We start from the raw sequence: 24,253 nt of genomic DNA on the forward strand, positions 1-24,253 counted from the left end.
GAGAGCTCCCCTCCCAGCCGCAGCCTAGAGCCATGGCGCTGGATGGATGGCACGCTCGCATTCGGTGTGCTCAAGCAGTGCCTGATCTCAGCTTCCAGCTTTATTTAATGGTGATTTCAAACGAAACACTCCCGAAAGCCCGGGGACCTGAGTCAGCGGCTGGGGAATTGTGCAAGTCTAGACCCTGCACACAGAACCAGCTCCTCCTGAGCCCTGGAACCATTCTATTCTTTAAACACAGTAATAATAATGAGTCCTCTTTCTAAAGTCTAGGTGTAAAGAACTGAGGCAGGGGGAGACTGATAAGTTTGGGGGGCGAGGGGGGCTCATTAGAACTGGCTCTAGTTAAAGCTCCTGCTCTTCCTGTCCTGGAGATTGCAGCCTGACAGCCTTGGCACCTTCTGTAAAGTGGAGATCCGGCTCCCTCTGGCCTGCACTGCTCTTCAGCTCCCCTGGCCTAGCAAAGCAGCTTCTTGCCAGAGCAGACTGGCCTCCCTGCGGCCCGCAGAGTGCTGGAGCTGGCTGGATGCAGGAGCATTGGAATTCGCCAGTTTCTTGCTGGAGCGTGGCTGGAAAGGCCGATGGAGTGTGGCTTTTCTCAGGCAGATCCAGAGCAGAGGCTGCCATGCATTGTCTGTGTCACATGGCTTTGAATCCATTACTGTGGCACTGGAGACAGCCCTTCCCTGGCTGGCACTCCCCCTGCCGTGCCGCACCGGGAGGGCAGATCTCACAGGGCCATGTCAAGACAGTGTGGAGTGGGAGGTGCCTGGTAGCAGCATTCTCCTGAAGGTTGCCTTCTAAAATGGGATCGAAGCAGAGCGTATGTTCCTGACGGGACGCGGAGGATGCGGAAATTTCACGTAGGGTTATTTGTTTGTTACAATAATCGCTTGAGACCAACTCAGAACAGGGTGCCATTGTGGTGGGTGCTTTGCGTACAAAGTGCACATGGTCTAAATGGACTGGACAGGCCAGGGGGAGAGGAGCATGGTGGAACATGTAAACAGAGGGACCAGTGTGAGGGCAGCAGATGGCAGGTTGTAGCCACCAATTTTTACTTCTTGGGTGGGGTTTTTTTTGTGATGGAGACGCATGGGGGGTGCAGGGCAGGGGGAAAGGTTAGGTTTTAGGCCTTTGAATTTTCCGCATGGTTTTACTTTGATTTCTCTTTGTACACTTTTAATAGGAAGTCTTCGGAATTGGAGCCCTGGCTAAAACATGTCCATGGCTGCCTGGATTGTCACTATCAGCAGATAGCTTTAAACAAACATTGTCTATATACACAAAACTTGGGGTGGCAAGGTGGAAGTGTGTGTGTATATGTTAAGCATATATATAATATACATTTGTATGTAAATGTATTACATATTTCTCTGTGTGTATAATATATGTATAATACACACACACACACACAAGATATGTTGTTGTATATGCGTGTGTGTGTGCATATATATGTGATATACTTCTGTGTGTATATGGGTGCATATACATATTATATATAATATTGCATGCACAAAGAACTATGTTAAAAATGAAGGTTGCAAAGTGAAGCACTCAGAAGCTAAGGAATGCCATAGTTAAGGTTGCCTTTGGCCCCTTAATTTAGTCCTCTAGTGCATACGTGTTATGATACAGTCTTTAATTACATGATCACATACTATTTTTCCACATGACCCCGACTCATTCAGTGCACAGGATGGCCAGTACACACTTAATTCATTATTTTGATTTCTCCTCATTGTTCTTATAATAGGAATTGCCAGGCTACCTTACTAGGCAGTACTACCAGCCCTGCTACAATAGAGAGAGAGAATCATAGAATCATAGAATCATAGAATATCAGGGTTGGAAGGGACCCCAGAAGGTCATCTAGTCCAACCCCCTGCTCAAAGCAGGACCAATTCCCAGTTAAATCATCCCAGCCAGGGCTTTGTCAAGCCTGACCTTAAAAACCTCTAAGGAAGGAGATTCTACCACCTCCCTAGGTAACGCATTCCAGTGTTTCACCACCCTCCTAGTGAAAAAGTTTTTCCTAATATCCAATCTAAACCTCCCCCACTGCAACTTGAGTGTGTGTGTGTGTTTTCTCCTCTCCTGTGCTAGTACTGAAGGCCTTTTACTTTTCCTAGTACTGAAAGACATTTAAAAAATCACCCCTTTTGCTATACATTGTTTTCCTTTGCAATTCCTTTCCCTTAGCCACAGAGACCAGATTGGCCTCTCCCACAGGTGGCATGCTGTGTTGCATTCGTGGCACTGCAGGGATGTTTCAATGTAAAGGAAGAAACCCGCTCCCACCAACAATCTTACGCAGCCTTGTGAAAACTTCCCCATCCCTATCCAGTGAAATTCACCCTTGGGCAGAAGACCAATGCGAGGCCTCTGGGGCAAGCAGAACTTAAGTGATGCCTCAGCCTCATGCCGATCCTCAGCACAGGGGTGAATTTCACCCATTCAGCTTTGTTAGAACCTTCTGTCTTGAGAGGGGACGTGTCGGCCTGGCTCCCTGGCTTGGTGTGTTCGGCAAGTAAAGCCCTCTGCAAGTGGTTATTTTCCCAAGCAAGGGCGCTGGCAGGAAGGCTAGATTCCTTCTTTCTCTTGAGCACTGAGCAGGGCTAGGATCGGGTGCATTGAATCTATAGGGGCAGGGGCAGAATGCGTCCATTCTTGTTGTCTGAATACGAACCACTGGTGTTTGGAGCTTACATCTCCGATGGAGAGATGTCAAACTGTCGGTAATATTCATCCCACATAGGAGTAGCAGGGAAGTGGACTGGGCAAGCCCTTGGTTCTCCCCAGCCCCAATCCCGGTTTATCTAAGCTCCCTCACTCTCTTGATTTGGAACCGGGTTGCTGCACACGTTCTGCAGGAAGGCATCCACTGATCCGGAGTGTCTTTCTCAGATCTCCCAGCAGCTTCATTTAATCCTGCTCGAAGGGCCTGATTTTAATTGCCTTAATAGATTTGTTAATAACAATGTCTATTTAAGACACCTGTAAAAAGCCCATAACATTAACTTAATGGGAGAAATGTCCGGTGATCTCTTCCATTCTGCCTTTTGAATTACTGATACAGAGGCTTAATGGAAGAACAATGAACAGGCAAGGAAATCGGTGTGTGCATGTGGGTCTGCACGCAGCTGGCTTTACACTAAGGGTCTAGGGATCTGAATGCCACAAATTCATCTTCAACACCAGCTCAGGTTATTGTCTCTCACACGCAGCAGGAGCCAGAGGAGCTGAAGCTAAACCAAGAGGCCAGTTTCTGGCTCTTTGTAGGTGCTGGCTGAGATGGGCCCTTTTGGAAAAACTCATGCAGCTTTAAAAAACGAAAACCTCCCAGCCCTCATTGCTGCTGTAAGAGACAGAAAAACCCCATGTCACAATCTCCGAGGCAGCAGGGCATGTGCCCTCCACGTGTGACATAGACCGAGCGTCTAATGGCACCAAGAGCAGAGGACCCACTGCTGCCCTCCCTCTGCACATGGAACTTGCTTCCCCACGGAGGTGCCGAGGGAATTCCAGAACAGCATAGGGCCCAACCGCTCATCATATTGTTGACTTCAAGAGCAGGATTTGTCTTTTGCAAGCAAGCGATAAGCCAAGGGAGGCCAAACTGCAGCCTGTCCAATGTAGCAGACACCAGATAGTCAGCAGCACGTGGCCCCTTGACAGCACCTGCAATCCCAGGGGCTGCAGTGAGGTCGCACAGCATGGGAGATGGTGCAGAGTGCAGCCCAGGGTGCATACATTGGAGCAAACGGCAGCTGCCTTCCTCTTACGCACAAAGGAGCATTTTGCAGACGATCTCAGCCTGCCATGCCATGCAGTCATCGGGCCTGAGCCGGACCCTGTTGATGTCAGTGGTAATAATCCAAGCAATTTGAATATGAATCCAAGCAATCTCAGTATTCTGGGACCTGTAGTCTCTGTAGGACCTATCACCTTCCGCTCCACCAGCTAAGATGGACTCTTTGCACGGGAATATTTTTCGCTACAAGGCAGCTAGAGCAGAAACCCCATGTCTTTGTAGGGGGACCCAGATGCTGATTAGGTGGCCACAGAGTTGTATGTGTTTCTCAGCAATGAGATGCCAGTTGCAGGATTTTAGCTGACTTGAAGGGTTCATTTAAGCAGGGGTCAGCCGGTGCGTGGAGTCCAGCATTCCTTCAACTCTCTCATGCCAGGGAGCTCTCCATTTCAGAGAGTCATCGGGTTAGAAGGGTCTGCAAAGGTCATCCAGTCTAAACCATCCCCGCTGCCAATATGCAGGATTTGTTGGGCCTAAACCATCCAAAACAGATGGCTCCAGCCTCCTTTTGAAAACTTCCAGTGAAGAAACTTCAGCCTCCCAAGGCAGGCTGTTCCATTGGCCTACTGTTCTGACCGTAGGAAGTTTTTCCTGAAATTTAATCTCAATTTGCTGTGCTGTCATTTGAAGACATTGGGGGCAATGGAGCAACTCCACCAGCTGAACAGTGTGTGAGATTCCACTGCTTGTTACCCACAGTCTCTTCCTAGCACCAGGCTCTCTGCGGGTTCTGATCAATATAAAAGGGGGTTTCGCCAGTCGCTGGAATACGAATTGTCTGTCATTTCCGCCTGGCAGAGGGATGGCTGACCACAGAATTTCAGATGGTCTAGATAGGCGCTAATTAGCTAAAATTAAAGGTGACGTTTACTACAATGGCGAATTCTGAACAGTTTACAATTAACTTGGGTTTTGCACAGTGAGCTTATTCAGTGGTAATTGTTCTCACGCAAGCAGGGAGCGGGTGGCTGGAGGGTTGGTTTAGATGCTGGGTGGTATTTATGTGGCGTGTGTAATTCATACTCACTCCCTGCAGCTTGCTCAGCGGCACATCGCTTGGTCCGATCTCTTGTTCCATCAGTTCTGCTGTACCAGCTCCATTTGGAGCTTCTCCTCCATCACTCACGGACTCTTGCACAAAGATTGAAGCCTTCCACGCACAGCTTAACAGCCTGCCCCCCGAGGATATGGGGTACTCCTCTACGTGCCCTGGACTGGCTGGTGTTAACAAGATAAATCAGCTCTGTTTTATTTGGGGAGGCAGGGGGGCTGGGCGTCAGGCAGCCTTTGGGAACAAACTTGATCAATCCCAGGACCTGTGGCAGGAATCTAGGTATCCAGGCCTTGCCCTCTGACCTCAGCGATTGACCTTCCCCAAGGCAGCAATCTGTATATCACGACAGTAGCTCTCTAAGAGCCGTAGCGCTGCAGAGATGGGCTCACAAGCGGAGAGCTTAGACCGCTGTCCTAATTCTGCTCCCAATGCTGTCAGCCTCTCCGTTCCCCACCGTGTCCTTCGGCCACACAGCAGCAGGGGCCGCTCCTCTGTCCTGCGTTGCTGGGCATGCCTTGTGGCACAGGGAGAGTTCTTGCATGAAGGGCCTGTTTATGTCCCCACCTCCATTATCCGCCTCGGGAGGTGAGGGTGCACCCGTCCCAGCCCCGAATGAAGGTTGGGACAGTCGTGTACTTCCCTGCCTTGTCCACTGGGTTAAAGGGAAAGGGGCCTTCCCTCTCGTTAGCCAGCTCACTTTTCCCATACCAGCCGGAGCAGCCCTTCCGTTTTGGGAATGGAGCTGCAAGGACACTTCCCAGTCATGTAGAACGATTTCCCCATCTTCATAAAGTATGAGTGAAATGCTTATACGCTGTCTTTTTCCATGCCATTGCTTCTACTGGAATTGAGTGTGTGCAATTGCATTTTGAGCCCAATGCATCCTCCGCTCTGCCTGCCCCACACAGCCAGAACCTCAGGGGCTGGACTATCTCCTATGATTTGGATAGTCCAGGGGAGACATTACAGTGCTGCACAGGGACCGCTTTTCTAGTGCCTTCATTATATGGTGGTGTGCGCATTCCAAAAAAGACTCCCCGTGGCTTTAAAAAAAAAAGGGTTTCTCAGCATGCTCGGAAAACAGATTTTGTGAAACCATGTCCTCCTGGCTAATGTCTCTATTACGTGGGATTGCTGTTCCACTTCCACCAAACTGCTCAGCCTCATTTTTAAGAGTATTTTAATAGTCCTTTGCTCTGCGGTTTGTACAATTACCAGCGACAGTTAAAGGAAAACCATGTCCTGGAGCAGGTGACGTGGCCCAGTGCCCTGCGTGCCGGGACAGGATGAAATGTGGACAACGTGTGTGTTTGTCATTGAAAAGCAAGGTCCTGTCTTGGCCATGCTGTTAGTGACATCCGAGCAGTGATGGCTGACCCGCTCAGAACCTCGGCACTGGCCGTGGACCCGCCTCTGTACCTCTTGCATCTGCAAAAGCGTGTTGGACATCTCACCAGAGCCATGTTTCCTGAGACATTTTGGCCCTTCCGGTTCAGAAGAGAAACTCAGAATTTTGGGGGAGAGTTTTGTGTTTTGAGGCTTTCAGAAAGGTCCACTTTGAGTTTGACTTCAAGGTTTCCTGGAGGGCTGGGTCCATGGCCCCTACTAACCCTGTGTCCAGCCTGCTTCCCACCAGACCCAGACCCTGGTCTGATCGCTGTGGAATGCTGGGACAGTGAGATGGGACATCTGCAACTCTTAGTCCGGGCTTTGAACTCAGTCTCTCATTTCTATTATTAACCCACCACTGCAGCAGGTGGGAAGCTGGCAATGAGTCCCCTGGGCTCCTGGGGTGTGTCACACCCTCCCCCAGCAACTGCAGCCACTTTGAAACGTCTAAATAACAACAGACGTGTTGTGTCTGCTACATCTCCTGGTTAATTCCTGGGGAGAAGAGGCCATGGGATCTTTCAGACTGCTGGTGAGCTGAGCCATGTGCATTAGGTGTGGGGTCCCTGGAGGGCTTGCATTGCCCATGTGACGTGTTGGAGATCTCGCAGCTCAGAGTTTAGCTCCGGTGTCTTCCTCTTTCACCCACTGATGGTGCTGTCACTCCTCTGGCTGGTCTCTGCGCCCCACCTGGAGTCATTGGAACACGATAGTTAAGCTGCTGGTAATGGAGATTTGATTCTTCTGGCAACCCCCAGGGAACCTCCTGCTGGCTTGTAAATCTGCCTTTGCTTGTGGAAGACTGGTAGAAGGTTGCCCTGCTCTAGGCGGGCCCCAGAAGATTCTCCATGCAGCGAGAATCGAGTGGTCCTGCAGGGCAATGTGTTTTGCTTCTACCTGAATCTCATGGGAACCGCGGTGAGGCTGAGGGTCAAATTCAGGCTTGGTGCAAGCTAGTGCTGCTGAGGTGTGAATATGGTCCCTGGGTCTCCAGGATACGAGTATTGTGTATTTATATTAGAGTAGCACCTCGGGGCCCCGTTGCACTGGGCTCTATATGTGCACACAGTAAGAGCCAGCCTTGCCCCTGAGAGCTTGCCAGCCTGAGTAGACAATACAGACGGGAGGGGAGGGAAAAGAGAGGCGCTTTGTCTGGCTTGCTCAAGGTCACCCGGCAGATCAGTGGCAGAGCCAGGTCTCCATACTCCCAGCCCAGTACCCTCTCCTCTAGGCCACACTGCCTCTCCTAAAACGAACCCTGCTTTCCCTGTGGAATCGAAGAGCTCCACATGTGGCTGAAACTGCCTTTGTGCCTCATGCCGGCACTGAAAGACCTAGTGTAAACGTGCTAATGGTGAAGGGGAGCAGGTGGATGTCCCTGCGGGGCCAGCCGCCTCGCGTATACCACCCAGCATACCGCCCCCTGAACGGAGGGTGACTACAAGGGAGTTCCGTCTCCAGGGCCCATTAGGTCCTTGACCCCTCTGCTGAAATAGACCAAAAACCTCTCCAATACCACAGTGGTTTGTGTGACATTGACACCGGTTCCTCTAGGGGCGGGTCTAACTGAGACCCCCTCCCCGTCGCCACCTGGCCATCACATGGTAGTGAGTTGGGGTCTCATTCAGCCACTACCAACCTGGGTCAGCTTCAAGGGGAGTAGAGACCCGGCATGCCTCAGCATGTACCCTGTAGAGCATGGTGCGTCCTGTCAGGAGTCGGGTATCTGCTCCAGAGCCTGGTAATTCTCACCTGTCTCAGCCCAGTGCCCGAGAGGAAACTTCCCTTTCGCAATATAATGATGGAAAAAGCTTGCCCCAAGGCCGCAGGTTGCTGTTTTGTGTAACTCACTCAGAGGTCAGAGCTGTGGTTGGATGACCCTTGTGTCTCACAGGAGAAGGCCGGCAGTTACCTAAGCCTGAAAGGGTTTACTTTATGAATGACTCAGTAGCAACCATCATTTTCTGCCTTCTTGTGTGTGTGGAGATTTTAAACACCTAATTTATTCCATCTATTAGATAGATTTTGTAGATTTAATCATTTTCACAGTTGGTGGCTCATTGGATACTCAAGATAAACTCCAAATGAAAGTATAATGGGTACGACAAATGAGTTTTCACACCAGAATGGCAGAAACTTGCTTGGGAAAGAGTTTGAGAGGAACAAAAATATATACATATATAATTTTTTTTCCTGCAGTGGCTTTTGCTGACTATAGTAGGTTACCACAGTTAATTTCACCAGTTTTGTTCATCTGTAAAATTGCATAAAAGTGACATTTTTGTGCTCATTATAGGAAGTGCTGATTTATAGCTAGTAAATGGAATGCTTTTCCATTTTTGGTGAGGTTCTCGTAGCAGCGCAAAGCACCCATGAAATTGCTTGTATAATGTAGTTTAAATCCAATCTCAGAGAAAGATCCCCCCGTTGGGTAAAGTGACATTTCCATTCTCCACACTGAGTTTATTTTAGGCCACTTAGAAGTGACTTTGTAAGAGAAAGGGGGCAGGTTTGCGCTGTGACCTCATTTCTGCCAGGCTGAGGTACAAAGAGCACTCAATGGGGATTGCTTGCGAGAAGCTCCCTGAAGCCTGCTGCTGGGTGTTGGGTTTGTGCAAGTTGTTTCTAAAATTGACCCAGAAGAACTTTCAAGTGAGGAGCCTCAAACTGTCCAAGAAGAAGAGATGATTGACTGTGAAATGATCAGGCAGTAAGATGAGCAGAAGCGAGAGCAATGCGTTCCCGAAAAACTGAATAATACCTCACTAGTCAGGTGCAGTGGGGGACTGCCAGAGGACAGGAGAGAGAGGCACAGGCATGAATATGTGCAGTTAACATGCAGGGGTGGAAACAGCTTTTCTCCCAGGTCCAGTGGAACCTTGTTTATCTGCCTGTCATGGGCAGTTCTGCTACACCTGGCACGCTGGGCTCTAGATGCCAGATGCAACTGGGGCATGTTCCCCCAATACACTATCATTTACTGCCCCCCTTATCCAACCTCCATGTTTCCTGGTTACGTCCCCATGGGCCACTTGTATTTCCTCTGGAGTCCACATTCTGCCCTGGTACAGGGGGCTGCAGCTCTACCCAAGCCAATTCAGGGCTATGAAGATGGCTGTAGGGAAGTACAGGGCAAAGTCCCCAGCTGCTGGGGTGGGAAATACAGGCTGTGCGTGTCTTCTCCCTTCGGAGGCAGGAGCCTTTGCTACTGGGGTGCTGCTATTGGCAGGAGCCATCAGACCCCCCCAGAACACAAGGCCCCGAATGGTTGGTTGGTTGGGGAGGGGATCAGGCACCCTGTTAATCTGAGATCTCTGTCCTTGGCAGCCTCATTGGGTCGGCCTTGTGAGATGTTGGGCAGCTCCTGGGTCTAGTGCGGCCCTGGGGGTCACAGTGCATTCTCCTTCCCATGCGGGGAGCAACAAGGGTCTCTGCTGTGGGCCCAAGGCCTGTTCATCGCCCCGCTCTCCGTTCAGATGCAGCTTGTCCCTGTGGAGTGCACCATCGTGTTTCCAGCTGCTGGTGGCTTGGAAGCTGCCAGACTGGCTGATGGCACACCTGCGGCTGGGTCACCCATGCCAAAGAGGTGCTCCTGGCTGAGGGCTGCACGGGCAGCTTGCCAGCTGCCTGAACAAGGCCCCAGTGCAGTGGAAAGGCTGCAGGTAGCCATGGCCCCCAACCTGCAGCGCAGAGGAATGACCGCTCCCAGCAGTGCCCCATTTATATGCCTCAGTGCACTGAGGAATGCAGTGCCCCATTTATATCTGGTGGCTGCATGGCCTGTCACAAGATGATGGCATCTGATGGGCTGCGTTAGGCCACTCCAGGTAGGGTACGGCAAGAAGCCTAGTGAATGCAGCTGAGTCTGGGGCGAGGGGGCTTGTCATGGAGGCGCCCGCCTTTACTTCCCCTCTTGCTGACTAAGCAGCAGGCTCTGCCCTTCCAGCGCTTTCTGTTATCGCCCCACTTCCTCACCTCCCCTTAGCCTCCTCCCAGCCCAGCCGCCCGAGAGGGACACGGCTTCCTTTGAGGTTTCACTCAATCAAGAGCCTGATGAGCCCCCAGCACGGTCTCCACTCCCAAAGCTCCTCGGAAATGGATTCGGCTCCAAGATTGAGAGAATTTCTTTTTGTTTCTCTCCAAAGCAGCTTCCCCTTACTGCTCGCGGGAACGGAGCCGGCCCCAGAGAGCCGGTTCAGAAGGGCCAGCAGTGCCCCATCAGCCTAGAGCTGCTCACACGTCTTCAGCCTATTTGCCCCATGACTAGCTTAATGGCTGTAATCTTGTCTTCCCCAGCTGTATGGCCCTAGCCCAAGTGGATGGCAGATAACAGATACCCGATCAAATTGCAGCTTTGCCTTTTTAACTTACTTTGAAAATGTCCATTTTTCCATTTGGATTCATCTCTTCCGTGCTGGGAAGGAGAACGGAGGAGCTGCTGGCTCTGGGGGCTGCATAGTGCCTGGCCGGGCTGATTCTGGGTCCCCAGGCCGTCCCCCTGCTGTGGGGGGGAGGGGATTTCTGCACACTCTCATGCTCTGCACCTGCATTTCTGGGCTGGCAGGACCGAAGCCCAGCTCGGGATGGCTCCATGACCAAGGCATCGCCCCTGGGCGGGAACTGGGCACATGAATCTGCTCTCGCAGCTCCTGCCTGAGTGATCCATGCTGTAGAGATGCTGTTGGGGGAAGCTACTGGTGCAGGAGGGTCTCTGGGGTATGTGGGTGGGGAGAAGGGGGGTGAGACATTGGGGGACATTTGGGGGGGCAGGTGAGTGTATATAAAGGGTGGGATTGTGGGGAATGACATGGGGCTGTTAAAGTATGAACGCGTGTGTCTGTGTGGCGAGGAGTCTGCGCTGTGTGCGAGGATTCGTGTGTGTGTGTCAGGAAGTGTAGGTGTGGCTGTTGGTGTGTGCGTGCCTGGGCAACGGTTACTGTGCACACATGGCAGAGGGGATGTGTGAGCACGCACATGGTGGGGTGTGTGTGTTTGACAGTGTGTGCACCTTGTGGGGGCAGTTCGTGTGTGCGCATCTATGTGGCGGGAGTGCGCATTGCGGGGGGCTAGGGGTGCATGTGGAGGGGTGTCATGCATGTGGCGGGGGGGGAGTTGTGCGTGCCGATGTGGCCGGGTGTGTGTCCACACGTTGTGGGGGGGAGGTTGTGTGGGGGCGTGTATGTGATGGTGCGTGCATGCACGTGGCGGGGGCGTGCGCGGAGAGGCGAGGGCTCTCTCTGAGGTGCCCTGGGCTCAGTGCTGATGCTCCCTCGAGCAGCTTGGACAGATTGGGTGCCCCGGAAATTATTCTGTGCTCCCCATTCCGGACGGTGCAGAGTGAGCAGTTCCCATGGCAGCAGCGGCGCGGTCGAACTCCAGTCCTGAGCGTGAGCCTGGCTGGCTCCCGGGCCTGGTGCAGGGGCTGGGCACGGTCTGGCAGCTCCTCCGGATTTCATTCGTAATGCCGTGCTCTGTAAAGGAGTAACAGCGCCGTACTTCTCATAACGTACTCTGCGGGGATCCGGCAGCCGCGCCAGGCCAGCCGCATTAAACGGGTGACGTGCCGCTCACCCGTGCACCAGGAGTGTGGTAAACGGGGTGGGTGGCTGCTCTCCAGCCGCGCTTGTTGGCGTGACGGGGAGAAACTGCAGGGGGCTGGATGGTCCAGCCGGTGCCAGCAGCCGACACTTACAAGGTGTGGGGAGGAGGCTAGCTGGCTGTTGGGGCAGGCTGCATTGCCAACAGTTGTGCCCGTAGGAGGCTGGCATGGCGTTTTGCCATGGGTACCGATGGCCCCGTCAGTGTCAGCAGGATGCCGAAATGAAGGATTCCCTTGTAAGTACTTCTGCGTGCTCTCTAGCTCCCAAACCGTTTTCCAAACAGCAATTAACGAGGCACCTCGCAGCCCTTGTGAGACCTGGCGGCAGGTCCTCGTTTCACCGGGGGCTCGCTGATAGGAGGGGTGACTTGCCCAGGGAGCCAACATTAGGAGCAGGATGAGTCTGAGCGTCTGGTCCCTGGCTCTAACCACTAGTCGTGCCCTGTCCCTGAGCTGGGAATGGAACCCAGGAGTTGGAGCTGCCAGGGCCTTGTGCCAGCCATTGCTGCCGGGGCCTCTCGCCACATGCATTTTAGTGCCGTTCCTGGCCGAGTCTAATGCTCTGCCCTCGTTTGTGTCTCGCAGGTGAAACGGCGGCCTCCATGCATTCCCCACGCTACCCCAGCCCAGCTGAACTGGACGCCTATGCACAGAAAGTCGCCAACAACCCCCTAACGATCAAGATCTTTCCCACCAACATCAGGGTCCCCCAGCACAAGCACCTTAACCGGACGGTCAATGGGTACGACACGACAGGGCAGCGCTATAGTCCCTACCCTGTGCATTCCAGCGGCTACCAGGGCCTCCTGGCCATCGTAAAGGCCTCCAGCAAAAGCATCGTGAAGAACTCGGAGGGCAAGCGGACTAAGATGTCTCCAGCGCAGGTGGCCATTGCCCCCTACCCAGTGTCAAGCACTTTAGCGCCAGGCCTCTCGTGCGCCGGGCACTTGAATTATCACAGTACTCAGAAGCAGCTTGATGCTCCGGTCCCCCCAAACGTGACCGTAGCTACGTCCGTCATCCCGCTCGCAGGCCGGAACCTGACCCTGCAGCAGTCCAACTTGCCCTCTATCCAGAGCATCATCTACCAGATCAATCAGCAGTGCCAGGCCCAGGGCTCCCAGCAGGCCTGCCAAGGGGTAGTGGTGACCAACCCCAGCCCCGCCAAGCATGGCGCGGCCAGTGGCTTCGCTAGCATGGCGACGGCGGGTGCTGCCGTGGCCTATGCCGGTGCCGTCCTGCCCGACTGCCGCAAAGGGGCAGAACTCGCCATAAGCTCCAACCCGGCCATGACCGTCGGCCCCAAGGCCGGCCTCTACCCGGATGGCATGGATTACCTTCTCTGGCAGCAGAAACAGCAGCAGCTCCGAATGTACAGCGGGGGCAGCGGAGGGGGGGGCGCCGTCAGCAAGTCCCCGGAGACATGTGCGGGGGTCTCACGCCCCTACACCCTGGCGGGCGCGGTGGAGAAGGTCAGCTCCTCCCCTTTGAACTGTGTGGGCATGCATGGCAACTTCTCGGTGGGCCAGTATTTTGCCCCCCCTTGGAACAGCATCTTGGTCACCCCCAACAGCGACTGTTACAACCCCCAGGAGCTCGCCAACGGGCACCGCGAGCTCGGAGTGCCCCCCTCCGATGGCCTGTCCAGCAAAACGCTCTGCAATACCTCCATCCTTAGCAGCAGCCTCCAGTCGCTGGAGTATCTCATCAACGACATCCACCCGCCGTGCATCAAAGAGCAGATGCTGGGCAAGGGCTACGAGACAGTGTCTGTGCCAAGACTCCTGGACCATCAACACGCCCACATTCGCCTGCCCGTCTACAGATAAGAGCCTGACGCTGCTTTCCAAACAAAGGGCCACGGTGGGAACTTGACTGGTACCCGTTCTCCTCTCCGGTACCGCCAGGGTCTGTGGCGAAACAAAGCGAGGGCTGGGGAGGGAGGGGTTGGTTAACGAAAGGGGCTGGGGGCCCCAAAGACGCTGGAATTAATTGGGGTCGTTGAACTGGATACACCTGAAACCCGCTGGAAGCCACGGACGAAGGACTGCTTGTTTCTAGAGCTCTGAAATGGTCGTTTCATTTCCACGAATGTGAACAGGGAATCGCCACAAGTTGCTGCTATCCAGGGAGAGACGGTTTCGCTCTGTGCGCGTGTGTGTGTGCGTGTGTGCGAGTGCGAGTCTGTGTGCGTGCGCCAGGCGGATCTGCATGTGGGAGACCCCCCAATTCTGTCCTGCGCTGAGTCCCCAGGAAAGTCTGACGTAAAAGAAGAGCTCCAATCCCCGAGAATTCTATGCCATTGCAGCTTGGTCATGACCAGAAAGAGCTAATGCCTAATTTCTAGTTTAAGTCCATAACTTGCACTGCTTTGAGTAAAGCTAATAATTGGGGACAGTCTGGAGGCTATTTAAGAAAAAGAAAAACACTTGAAAACTTGAACAGATTTTTTTTTTTTAGTTAAATATACTGTACATTTATGTGTTGGCTGCTACAGAGTCTCTTCCTCCGCTCCCTCCCCCGCCCGCCCCCATTGCTTGGGCCTAGTCTGTTACTTTCATTAAACCATACGTTTTTGATGCTTTCTCAGTGGAAAGGTTTTATTGCCCAGTTGCCCACGCGGTGGGGGGGAGAGCCGCATTAAGCTAAGGAGCCAGGGACCTGGGTGAGCAAAAAGGGCACGAAGTTAAGGATATTTTACCCTCCTCGTTGTTCTTGCGGTTTTCCAAGTGTTTCCCTCGCCCCCGTGGTAACAAGAGAGTCTGAGAGGGCAGAAGCAAAATGTGACTTACCTCGGACCGATCCGAGCCAGGGCCCCTGTTCTAATTTGTAAAAGAATCCACACCCGCTTAACAAACCCACCCTCACCCCATCCCCAAATACAAGAGCTTGTGATCTCCCTCCATCGCTCTCAAAGCAGCTAAGCAGTCACGAATCCGCCTGGGCACAAATGTAAAGCTAGCTGAGCACCCACAAGCAATTTCTTCTTTATTATCAGGAGATGAATGGGGAGCCATTATGGTGTCTTCAGGCTCTGTGCAGTCTGCTCAGAGGAATGGTCTGTCCCGTCCCCCCCACCCCCCATCCTCACCCCACCCTCTGCCCAGGTCCCATCACAGGAACATTCTGAATTCTAAGATTTCCAAGGTTGTGGTTTTTTTGGTTTGGTTTTTTTTTTTTTTTTTTTTTTTTTTTTTACTGTCAATTATACCTTTGTTCTGTTGTAGAGGCAACTTGCAGGTGAAGAGAAGTAGAATCACATTTAATGCATCTAGCCATTGTACCAGGTTGTAATTTGCATACTTTTTCTTTTTTAAACAGTTCAAAAATGTTCATTATGGTCTGTTATTCAGTATGTGTAATTATGTGTTTAATAGATTTATTCATTTTTAAAAAAGCGGTTCTACATTACAGAAAATACAAAGTTTTTTGATGTTTAAAGGAAAAAAAAAAACCCCACCCCAACGAAACCCAATGTGATTGTGCTCAGAAAAGAGGTACTGTATCCTTAAAAGGCCTGTTCAAGCACTAAGTGCATTTACAAATCTCTGAGAATGTTTTTTTATACTAAAATTGACCATTATATTCTACTGTGAGAAGTGCTGTCTGCACTATATTGTTTTAAAAATGAGAGAAAACGGAAAAAAAAACAAAACAAAACCCACAAGCTGTGTGTCCGAATGTTGTTTTCCCAAAGTAAAACCAGGATATCATCGGCTGTGTGCTCTGGATTTTGTTCGCTGGCTGCGGCTTCTCCTGGATCATGTCAGCCCATCTGCAGGGGTGGGGGCAGGAATGGCGAAGGCGGAGAGCGTCAACGAAGGTTCCCGGGCACCCACCCCACTGCGTGCTCAGGATTTTGGCACTTGCGGCAAGTAAGACAAGGAATTTCCTGACTCTTGGCGGGGGCGGGCATGAGAACAATCTGCAGCCAGCAGGGTGGGTCTTGGGCAGCGTGAAACTAGCCTTTTACTGATTATTACCTGACCCTTCAGCCTTGACCGGACGGTTGCATTGGGTCCAGTTACTGCCCAGCTGTGTCCTAACCAGCTGATAACACTGTTTGGTTAGGCCTGTGCTGACCGGCCTCATGCCTAAGGGAGTCATACTGAGTCTGGGTCTTTCCAAAGTTAGGACAACTGGCTGGAACTGTAGGGATGTCAGCTCCCAGGTCCATTCGCATATTCCCTCTGGCGCGTTGTCTGTTTGGTGACCTGCTTCCCCTCCCAGTGCCAGTGAGTGTTTGGACTGTTATATCTTTAATTCACACCCCGCTCCATTCCCCTCTCACAGGGCAGCATGTGCGTTACTGACAGGACTTTACACAATGCAAGAACATAGAAAGACAGGCTCCTGGGCCACTATGCTTAGGGCCAATTCTCCTGTTGGGTCAGCAGAATCAATCCCTCCCTTTGTGCATGTCTGTGCCCCTAAAAGATGGAAGGTACCTGCTCCTGCCGTCCGCTCCCCCAGCTTTAAGCAGAGCAGGTGCTCGCTCTCGATTTTCTGTATTGGAATTTTCAGGCCAAGATGTATCTTGCTCATAACCGCCGTCACCCTGCAGAATTCCAAATTAGATGCAGTGCCACCTGGATAACTATCAATCATTTTGACTTGCCCTAGGAATTCCCCTGGAACCGAGACATAAAAACTGTCACAGCCAGGATGGTGGTGCTGGGAACTGCGGCTTTTAGAAGAAAAGGCAAAGAGAAACAAAGAGAAGGGGCAAGGAGGTGCCAGGATACATGGCCTGTTGTCATTCGCCTGCGTCTCAAGTGGTGGGTTGCAGGCTTAGCTGGAGGAGCTGAACAGGCTGGTGGCTGGGGGTTTTCAGCTATGGGACAGAGCCAGGTTAAGAGAGCTTGTCCTTGGTGCTGCCCAGGCACCAGGGTGGGAGAACAGTGCCCACTGCAGCTTGTCCTTGGGACGTATTCGCTCTGGGCTGTCCCCACAAAGGGAAGCACTGCATTGTACCCTTTCGTGGGTGTGGAGGCGATGGTCCAAGAGGTCTTTTCTATGTAGGCTGCTCAGATTTTTAGGGTGCTTGGGCACCAAAGAAATGTCTGTAAATAAATGTCTAATGCTGGTGAGCCATTAGTTCAGCCTCGGTTCCAGCATCTGTGTCTCACCCAAACCAGTGCATTAAACCAAACCGGGATACACCCCCCACGCTCACATACGTATATTGCACTTAATGTTTTTACCACCGCTTGCTGCCAGACACCTGGCTCTCTTGCAAAGCACGTGCGCCTAGCAAGATGCTGAAACATGGCACTCTCTGAGCCCAGCTAACAGGGGCAGTGTGGAAGGGAGAGCTGTGCTGGACAGCTCAGACTACGGGGGAGGGAGGGAAGAAGGGAGCACAACCTGGACTATGGTTTATCAAAAACAAATCGCTCTCCCGGAGGCTTGGATTTCTTGCGCAAGTTCTGTGGCCAAAGCTGCCTTTGGCTTCCCCAGCAGCGTGCCTGGGTTGTTGGAGCTGATGGGGTGGGGACGGGTTTGGCAAAGGCGGGTTAGGGTGAACACAGCCTGAGCAGTGAGGTTTGCAGGCCCCTGTGCGGCTCCTGGCATGTGGTTAATGGGGGGAATGGCTGGGAGGGCGGGGACCAGCTGCGTGGGCTAGTCTGAAATGGAAATCTCCCTGGGGTTCTGTTCAAGGCCCCTGCATGGCATCTAGCTGCAGAGGCAGCCGGGCTGGGGCAATCCTCGCTTGCCCTGCAGACCTCAACTGGCTCCATGGGGGCCCTGGGCCCTGACAAGGCTCTGAAGGCTACAAACTGTCCTGCCCAGCGTGCCATGTGCTCTCCCCACCCTGCCCTGGAGCAGTAGTATATTCAAACTGCCCCAGCTGAGAAATCAGCCCTGCGTTTTTCCTCCCCTTTTCCAGGCAAAGCCCCCTGGTTTTCCCGTCTCAGGGGAATATTCTCACCTCTTTAGGGGGCTGTGGGGGGCAAGGGGCTTTGTGTGAAAGGAAGGCAGGCTCCACTCTATTTGTGAATCCACTGTCTCTGCTAACTCCACTCAGTTCCACCTACGGTGACCCTCTCCACTCTGGCAGCGGCAGCAGATTCCTGGCCCAAACAATGAGCCGCTTGCATTAGGATAATAGTATTAAATTCCAAATAGATTTCAACTCCGGGCTGCTATCACTCAGCCCCTTGTGTCCCTCAGCTGTGGAGACAGTGCGACATATGGTGTTCCATTATCTGAGCCTACGGCCTAGCAAAAAGGCTTTAATGCTTAAACAAACAGGGAGGCGGCCTTCGAAGGCTCTGCGTGTTCACTTGAGGATAGCATTTGATCACAAATCTGAAAGGAATTTTGTTTTCACTTGCTCACCCCGCAGTGCTCAGCACCGCAGAAAGAGGTGGCTTTGTTCTTCCTGTCGCCCAATAACGGGAAAGAAATAGCCTAATAACAATGCTGATTGTGCCAAATGGTTGGATGTTTATGCATTGAGCCCGGCTCCCATTCAAGGGCAAAAATTCAGCACGGAGGCCTAGGAAGGATTTGTTTGTAATTCTGCACAATACACAGAGGAAATCCTGGAAAAATATGGGTTGGTTCCATATTTCACATCTTGTTACTGCTATTTTGTTAACCAAATGAGATTTGGCCTAGCGGAGAGGGGGCTTAGCAAACAGGGCTGCTGTGTATTTGAGGATACAGTTCGGTCGGGGAGGGGGAGCTGTGTTTTCATCGCAGAGCATGAGATAATTTCCAGCGCCGTGAGCTCAGCCCTTGTGACTCCAGTGCTGCCTTCGCTTGATCTAGGGGAAAATGGTTCTTGCCTGAGCCCTACTTTGCATTTTGCCAAACTGCCTCCATTTGTTTCTCCCTGGCGCATGCGGCAGGGAGGAGGGAGCCTCAGGACACACGGTTTGATTCCCTCTGCTGGTGGAAAGCTGCTTCTAAAACCAACTAATAACAACCCCCCTGGCCTAGCAGGTTCCTCGAAAGCAGCTGGGTGTAACCTGGGAGGAGAGCAGCAGCAAGGAGCTGAGCAGGAGTTTAAATCACATCTGCCCAACCACAGATGCAATAACCAGTAACGGGTGGACTATTGCAGTGCTCAGCCTGGTCCTAGTGCTCTTGAGAGCATTGAATGCTGTCGCCTTTCAATAGCTGCGTGCATGGGGGGGTTCGGAAGCTTCCCCCAGATTCCAGGGCTGTTTGCAGTGAGGTTTGATGGCCCCAGCCAGCGGCCACCTGGGACGGACTGAGAGCAGGAGACCTGCCGAAGCCGCCTGGGGACGGACAATGGAAATAAGACCCTGGCCTCAGGGAACCTCCAGCTTCCTCTCATGGGCTGGGGGCAAGCTCCTGTCAAACCAGGAAGCACCTGAGAAGGCATCCAAGGCCTCCCTTGCTTAGCGAGGCCTCTGGCTGTTTGGAATAGCGCCCCCAGACCCCTATGGGTCCCTGCCCGCAGCACCAGCCAGCTGCTCTCCCAGGGCTGCCCATTCTTGTCTTGATATCAGCGTTTCAAGGGCATCCTGGAGAGCGGCTAATCCTTGAGGGGCGGAGGCAGCAGGACGGATTCGTTCCTCTCTCCAGCACTGCTGGGGGGCATCAGGAGATCGGCTTCTTCCTATCGGCTTCCATCTGCTGATTTTGACTGGCAAAACGCTCCCATCCCGCTGCACCCAGGGGACGCTGTGATGCTGAGGAGCTTCCTGCCCGCCACGTAAGCCAGTCACGCTGCAGTCCTTTGCCCTGTGGCGTTTGCTGATCTCCCTGGCCCCAGTTCTAGCCTGGCTGTACATAAGAACGGCCACACTGGGTCAGACCAAAGGTCCATCTAGCCCGGTATCCTGTCTTCCCACAGTGGCCAAGGCCAGGTGCCCCAGAAGGAATGAACAGAACAGGGAATCATTGCGTGATCCATTCCCTGTCGTCCATGCCCAGCATCTGGCAAACAGAGGTGAGGGACACTCAGCATGATGTTTCATCCCTGCCCAATCCTCTAGCAAAGGAAATCAGCAGGACTACTCACATGAGTAAAGTTACACAGGTATGTCAGCCTCGACAGGGTTTGCAGCCTCCCAGCATTCGAGAAAGTTGATCTAGCTTTTGCCTCTCAGGGTTACATGATCAGCGGCAAATGTGATCTATGTATGAAGCATGCATAGATGATGAATGCATTTCTGTAACACACTCATCAGAGCTGGATGGAAAGCAGAACAGCGGAGAGCAACGCGCTTGTGTTCCAGTCTGGTATTGATTTATTCAGAACACGTGGAGAGCGATATTGCACCACAGTTCTGCTTTGCTGGTTTGTCTCAAGGAAACCTCTCTGTGTTTGATTCCAGCCGCTGACGAACTGGAATTCACACGCTCCTAAACCAGCAAACACCCACCCCCTCCCTCCTGAAACGCCCCAGCCGAGTTAGATCCGGGGTGGCTGGGTTCCTGGCGGCCAGTGAGTACAGCAGGTTGGGAAAAAGCTGATCAGTTTCAGTTCAGTCAAATGAAATTAAAAAATTGCACGAGCCTTTTAAGAATATGGCTCTTTCTGCCATGTCAAACGTTAATAGCCCGCGAGGCCAGTGTCACGTGCTCGCTTTCTCTTTGGGTAGCGCCAGGTAATTGAATTAGTCTAACAGGAGCTAGTGGGGGTAGCTGTGACGTGATCATAGCGGAAATACTGCTGCTGTGAGACCCAATCCTGTACCGGAATCAATTCAGCCTTCTCTGTGCTAGGGACTTTTTGCAAGAAGTCTCCCGCTGTTTCTAGCACCCGTTCACCTCCATTAGTGACCCCAGGAGTTGCAGCTTAGACAGGCTGCTCTTGTGTCCTCTCACCCTCCTCTGAGCAGGTCTAATCAATCCAGTGCTTAAAACAGCAGCTGCAGCCTGCCCACACTGGGACCCATGACATCGCTTAGCCTGGTGGAGCTCAATAACTGTTGTAGAGGAGGCTCTGTGGAATGCATTGATAACTGAGCACGTTCAGTATCGTGCTGGATCCAGGTTCCAGTGATGAGCACAGCACAGGGATTTAGTGCTGAGATAAATCCACCCATTTGCATTAATTTCCCACCTTGAGTTTGTTTTTAAAAGCCTGTTTCCTGTCTTATTGTAGGGGTTGGGTTTGGTTGTTTTTAAGGAAGCTCCAAGAACTCCAGAGCCTGATTATTTTTTGTTTTCACTGAAATTGCTGCAGCCTTTGCACTAACTCTTCTCAAACCTTCCTACAATTCCTTCTTCCCATTTGACTGCTCTTATCTCGGAGTCTGAAATACGTGCATCTCTGCTGCTGCCGTTGTTGTAAACGGGTCTGAAGCAGAGCAGCCCTTTGCGTGTTGTCAGTCTTGATGTTGTGTAGCTCTTTAATTTAGCCTTCCATAATTGTTCGACTTGTAACAAATAACGATAATAAAGTGACCCCCTCTCTCAGGCCACGTCTACGCTTACGAGCTTCCAGGGGCACTGCTGCGTCGATAGGACGCTCGTGGAGCCGCGCTGTGCCGACGGGAGACCGCTCTGCTGTCAACATAATAAAGCAAGCTCACCGAGAGGTGGGAGAGCGTCTCCCAGCGACACAGCACTGTGCACACGCTCTCTTATGCCGGCAAAGCTTTTGTCACTCAGAAGTGTGGAAAAACCACCCTCCTGCGTGACATACGTTTTGCTGACATAAGTGCTAGTGTAGCCAAGGCCTGAGTCTGCATCTTTGCATCTGTCTCTTTCCTTTCACCCAGACAAGAGGCTGTTCTGAGTTGTATCACCTGTGTCCCTTTGACACTCCCAGAGAACTTTCCATCAGAGCATCTCTAGACACTTCACTCAGAAGTTCCCCAGTTAAAACCCTCAAAGGGAAACCGTGAAATCAGAATCCTACGTAGAAAAATATTCTTTGCCTGTGTTGTTAACCCTTTGCACAATCGATGCTATTTGATTGCATTTCCCCTTCGACTGGTCAGTTTCGTTATAGAACCGTAGCATCTAGCCACCCCAGTCATGGATCAGGACCCCAGCTTGCTAGGCGCAGTGTGTAAACGTAGAACAATGGCCTGGCCTCAGGCACTAATGCCAGGTTTCCAGCAGTGTGGGGAGATAGTCAAATGATGAAAGAGGTGCCTTGTCTGCCCCTTTTGCAGGCACTCTGATGTCTCCCGGTTGCCTGAAGGGATTGGAGAACGTTCCTTCCAGAATGGTAAACCAGTGACATTTGTCTTATTTGTTCCCTTACCATAACTGCGAACATGTTTCTCCTGATATTTATTGCATGCTAGGAGGGGAGCTCTCTGTCACATGCAGTGTAACTAGCAGGACAGCCAATCAAGGGAACAAAGAGAAATTGGGACACAGAGGTTAATGCTACTTGGGGAAAGGGACTGAAATTGCCTGCCTGGCACGTTAAAATTAAACTGTCGGCAGGAAAATCTTTGCTTAGATCTTTGCTATTAAAAAATGCCACGTTAAAAGAAATGTGACGATGCAGCACATTCGTGCCTTCGAAAGGGACTCTGGAAAGTTGTGCCTGTTCTGTTAAAGCGTGTGAGAGAGCGCGAGCGTGTGAGAGAGAGCGTGAGTGTGAGAGCGAGCACTCTGGCTGCTGGAATAGGGTTGTTGGCTTGGAGCTGAACATCTCACACCCTGGTGACATGGGTTTCCACGGCAATGCCATTTGTGTGCCTGGCCGGATACCGTTGGCACAGTGGAGCAATCGTTCTCCTTTCAGGGCATATTGCTTTTATCCTGCTGCCTGATCCGCGTCACTAGAACGATGCTGAAATGAACATGGCTCAGCCTTACGAGCATGTTGCTGCCTACGGAGAGGGAAATGGGAATCTCTCAGCCTGTGGACAGATTAAAACCTAAGGGTGTACAATACAGCCTGGGCCATGATTTACCACACACCAGAGTGAGCAAATCTCACCTTCCCTCTGCTAAAGGGACTGACTGGTCCGCTCAGGGAAGTAAGGAGCACACGCTATAGTGAGAGAGATTTTGGTTTCATTTTATATGCTTCATTTTCCTCTTGATGAATTATGTGAGATGTGCCGGGGACTGGGGAGAATGGTTTTCACACAATGCAGAGCACATAGGTGTCGTCACACCTCTTTTGGCCTCCTGGGTGAGTTACTTGCTGTTCAGTAGACACGACGCACTGTCATGAAACCAAATGTCCCCCGCTTCCCAGAGAGTGATTCAGATTTTAACCAAAAGAAAAAAAAAAAGATTTGCATTATGCAAGTAATGCAACTGTGCATTGGAGAGCCAGGCTTCTCTGGAACCAGCTCCCTGCCCCAACACACCACATGGTGGGTGGGTTGTGCTTGCAAAGCATGCAGTTAACATGGACCCATTTCACACTGTGCTATGTTCAAGTGCATTAGAGAATGTTTTGTACTTGCCAGGAGAGGCCATGTGAAGCAGTTAGTCCCCAACACACTGGTGCACGCTAGCATTTACACGCCTTTTATCCAAATAAAAGTGTCATGGAGAGAAGCCCCAGGTGAGCCTCAGACCCCAGAGTCCTGCTCCTAGTTCTTCCCTGCTCAAACCACTAGATTAGGTCCCCATATTTTAAAAAAAGTAAACACACCATGTAGTGAGCACCAGGAGAATCTCACTGTTTCAGATTAGTAATAGAGGTCACTCAACATGTGCCAAAAGGTTACAAATATTCTTATCAAAACTGAAATGAGCGATCAGGCTTTATCTCCTGCCCAGCAAGCTTTAGGCTGCCTGATCTCCCAAGCATGGCTGGAATGGACAGAAAACAATTTTCTACAAGTCCTCTGAAATATTATTGCCAGGTGACACCTGATTTACTGTTAATCTCGTAAGAACAGCATCTGACCCTGGTTGCCTCTTTCCTTTTCTTGGGTCTCATTTCTGAAGGACATAGCAGGGAGAGGTGGATGTGGGAGTAATGAATACAATTGAAAGAGGCAAATTGGTGATCCATGTATGATAAAGCTATCCACTGACCCCATAAATCAAGCCGGGCCTATATTTCATTCCTCAGAGACAGAACTGAGGGACTTAAGAAACCAGAGCCTTCCCAGCTTCTCTCAACCCTGATGACTCAGGAGAGTGCACCATGTCCCCAGAGAAATCGAAGACCAGTGCTGCAATCCAGCAGCTTCTGTGAGTTGGACCAAATGGGCGACGTTGCATCAAGTGCTTGATTATCGGTGATTCAAGGTGGCCGGGCAGCGCGCACTGACCTCTGGGTAGGATCCAGCCTGGTGAGAGCTCAGTGAGACACATCAACTGAAGTTTAGACAAGTGAGCAGGGAGACAATCTTGGCCACTGATTGGGTGAGACCTGCCAGAGGTGAAAATCTACCTCCCACCAGTGCTAAAACCTGGAGTTAATTTCTCTGGCAAAAATGCCCTTGGACTTGCCTGCAGGACAATATGAATGAGAGGGTCCAAG

At 51.8% G+C, this 24,253-nt stretch overlaps 1 protein-coding gene across 4 annotated transcripts in view; it reads left to right on the plus strand.

Annotated features, from left to right (window-relative positions):
• FAM222A (family with sequence similarity 222 member A) overlaps positions 1–15,574 on the plus strand; it is a 107,693-nt gene extending 92,119 nt beyond the window's left edge. For all 4 annotated transcript variants that reach the window (XM_073312860.1, XM_073312859.1, XM_073312861.1 and 1 more), the window contains one exon: positions 12,442–15,574. In XM_073312860.1, the coding sequence (XP_073168961.1) occupies positions 12,442–13,685 (1,244 nt within the window). In that variant the 3' untranslated portion in view covers positions 13,686–15,574. The remainder of the gene's footprint in view (positions 1–12,441) is intronic.
• The last annotated feature ends 8,679 nt before the right edge of the window (positions 15,575–24,253 follow it).

Source organism: Lepidochelys kempii, chromosome 15 (genome assembly GCF_965140265.1).
Source record: "Lepidochelys kempii isolate rLepKem1 chromosome 15, rLepKem1.hap2, whole genome shotgun sequence".
Lineage (NCBI taxonomy): Eukaryota > Metazoa > Chordata > Testudines > Cheloniidae > Lepidochelys > Lepidochelys kempii.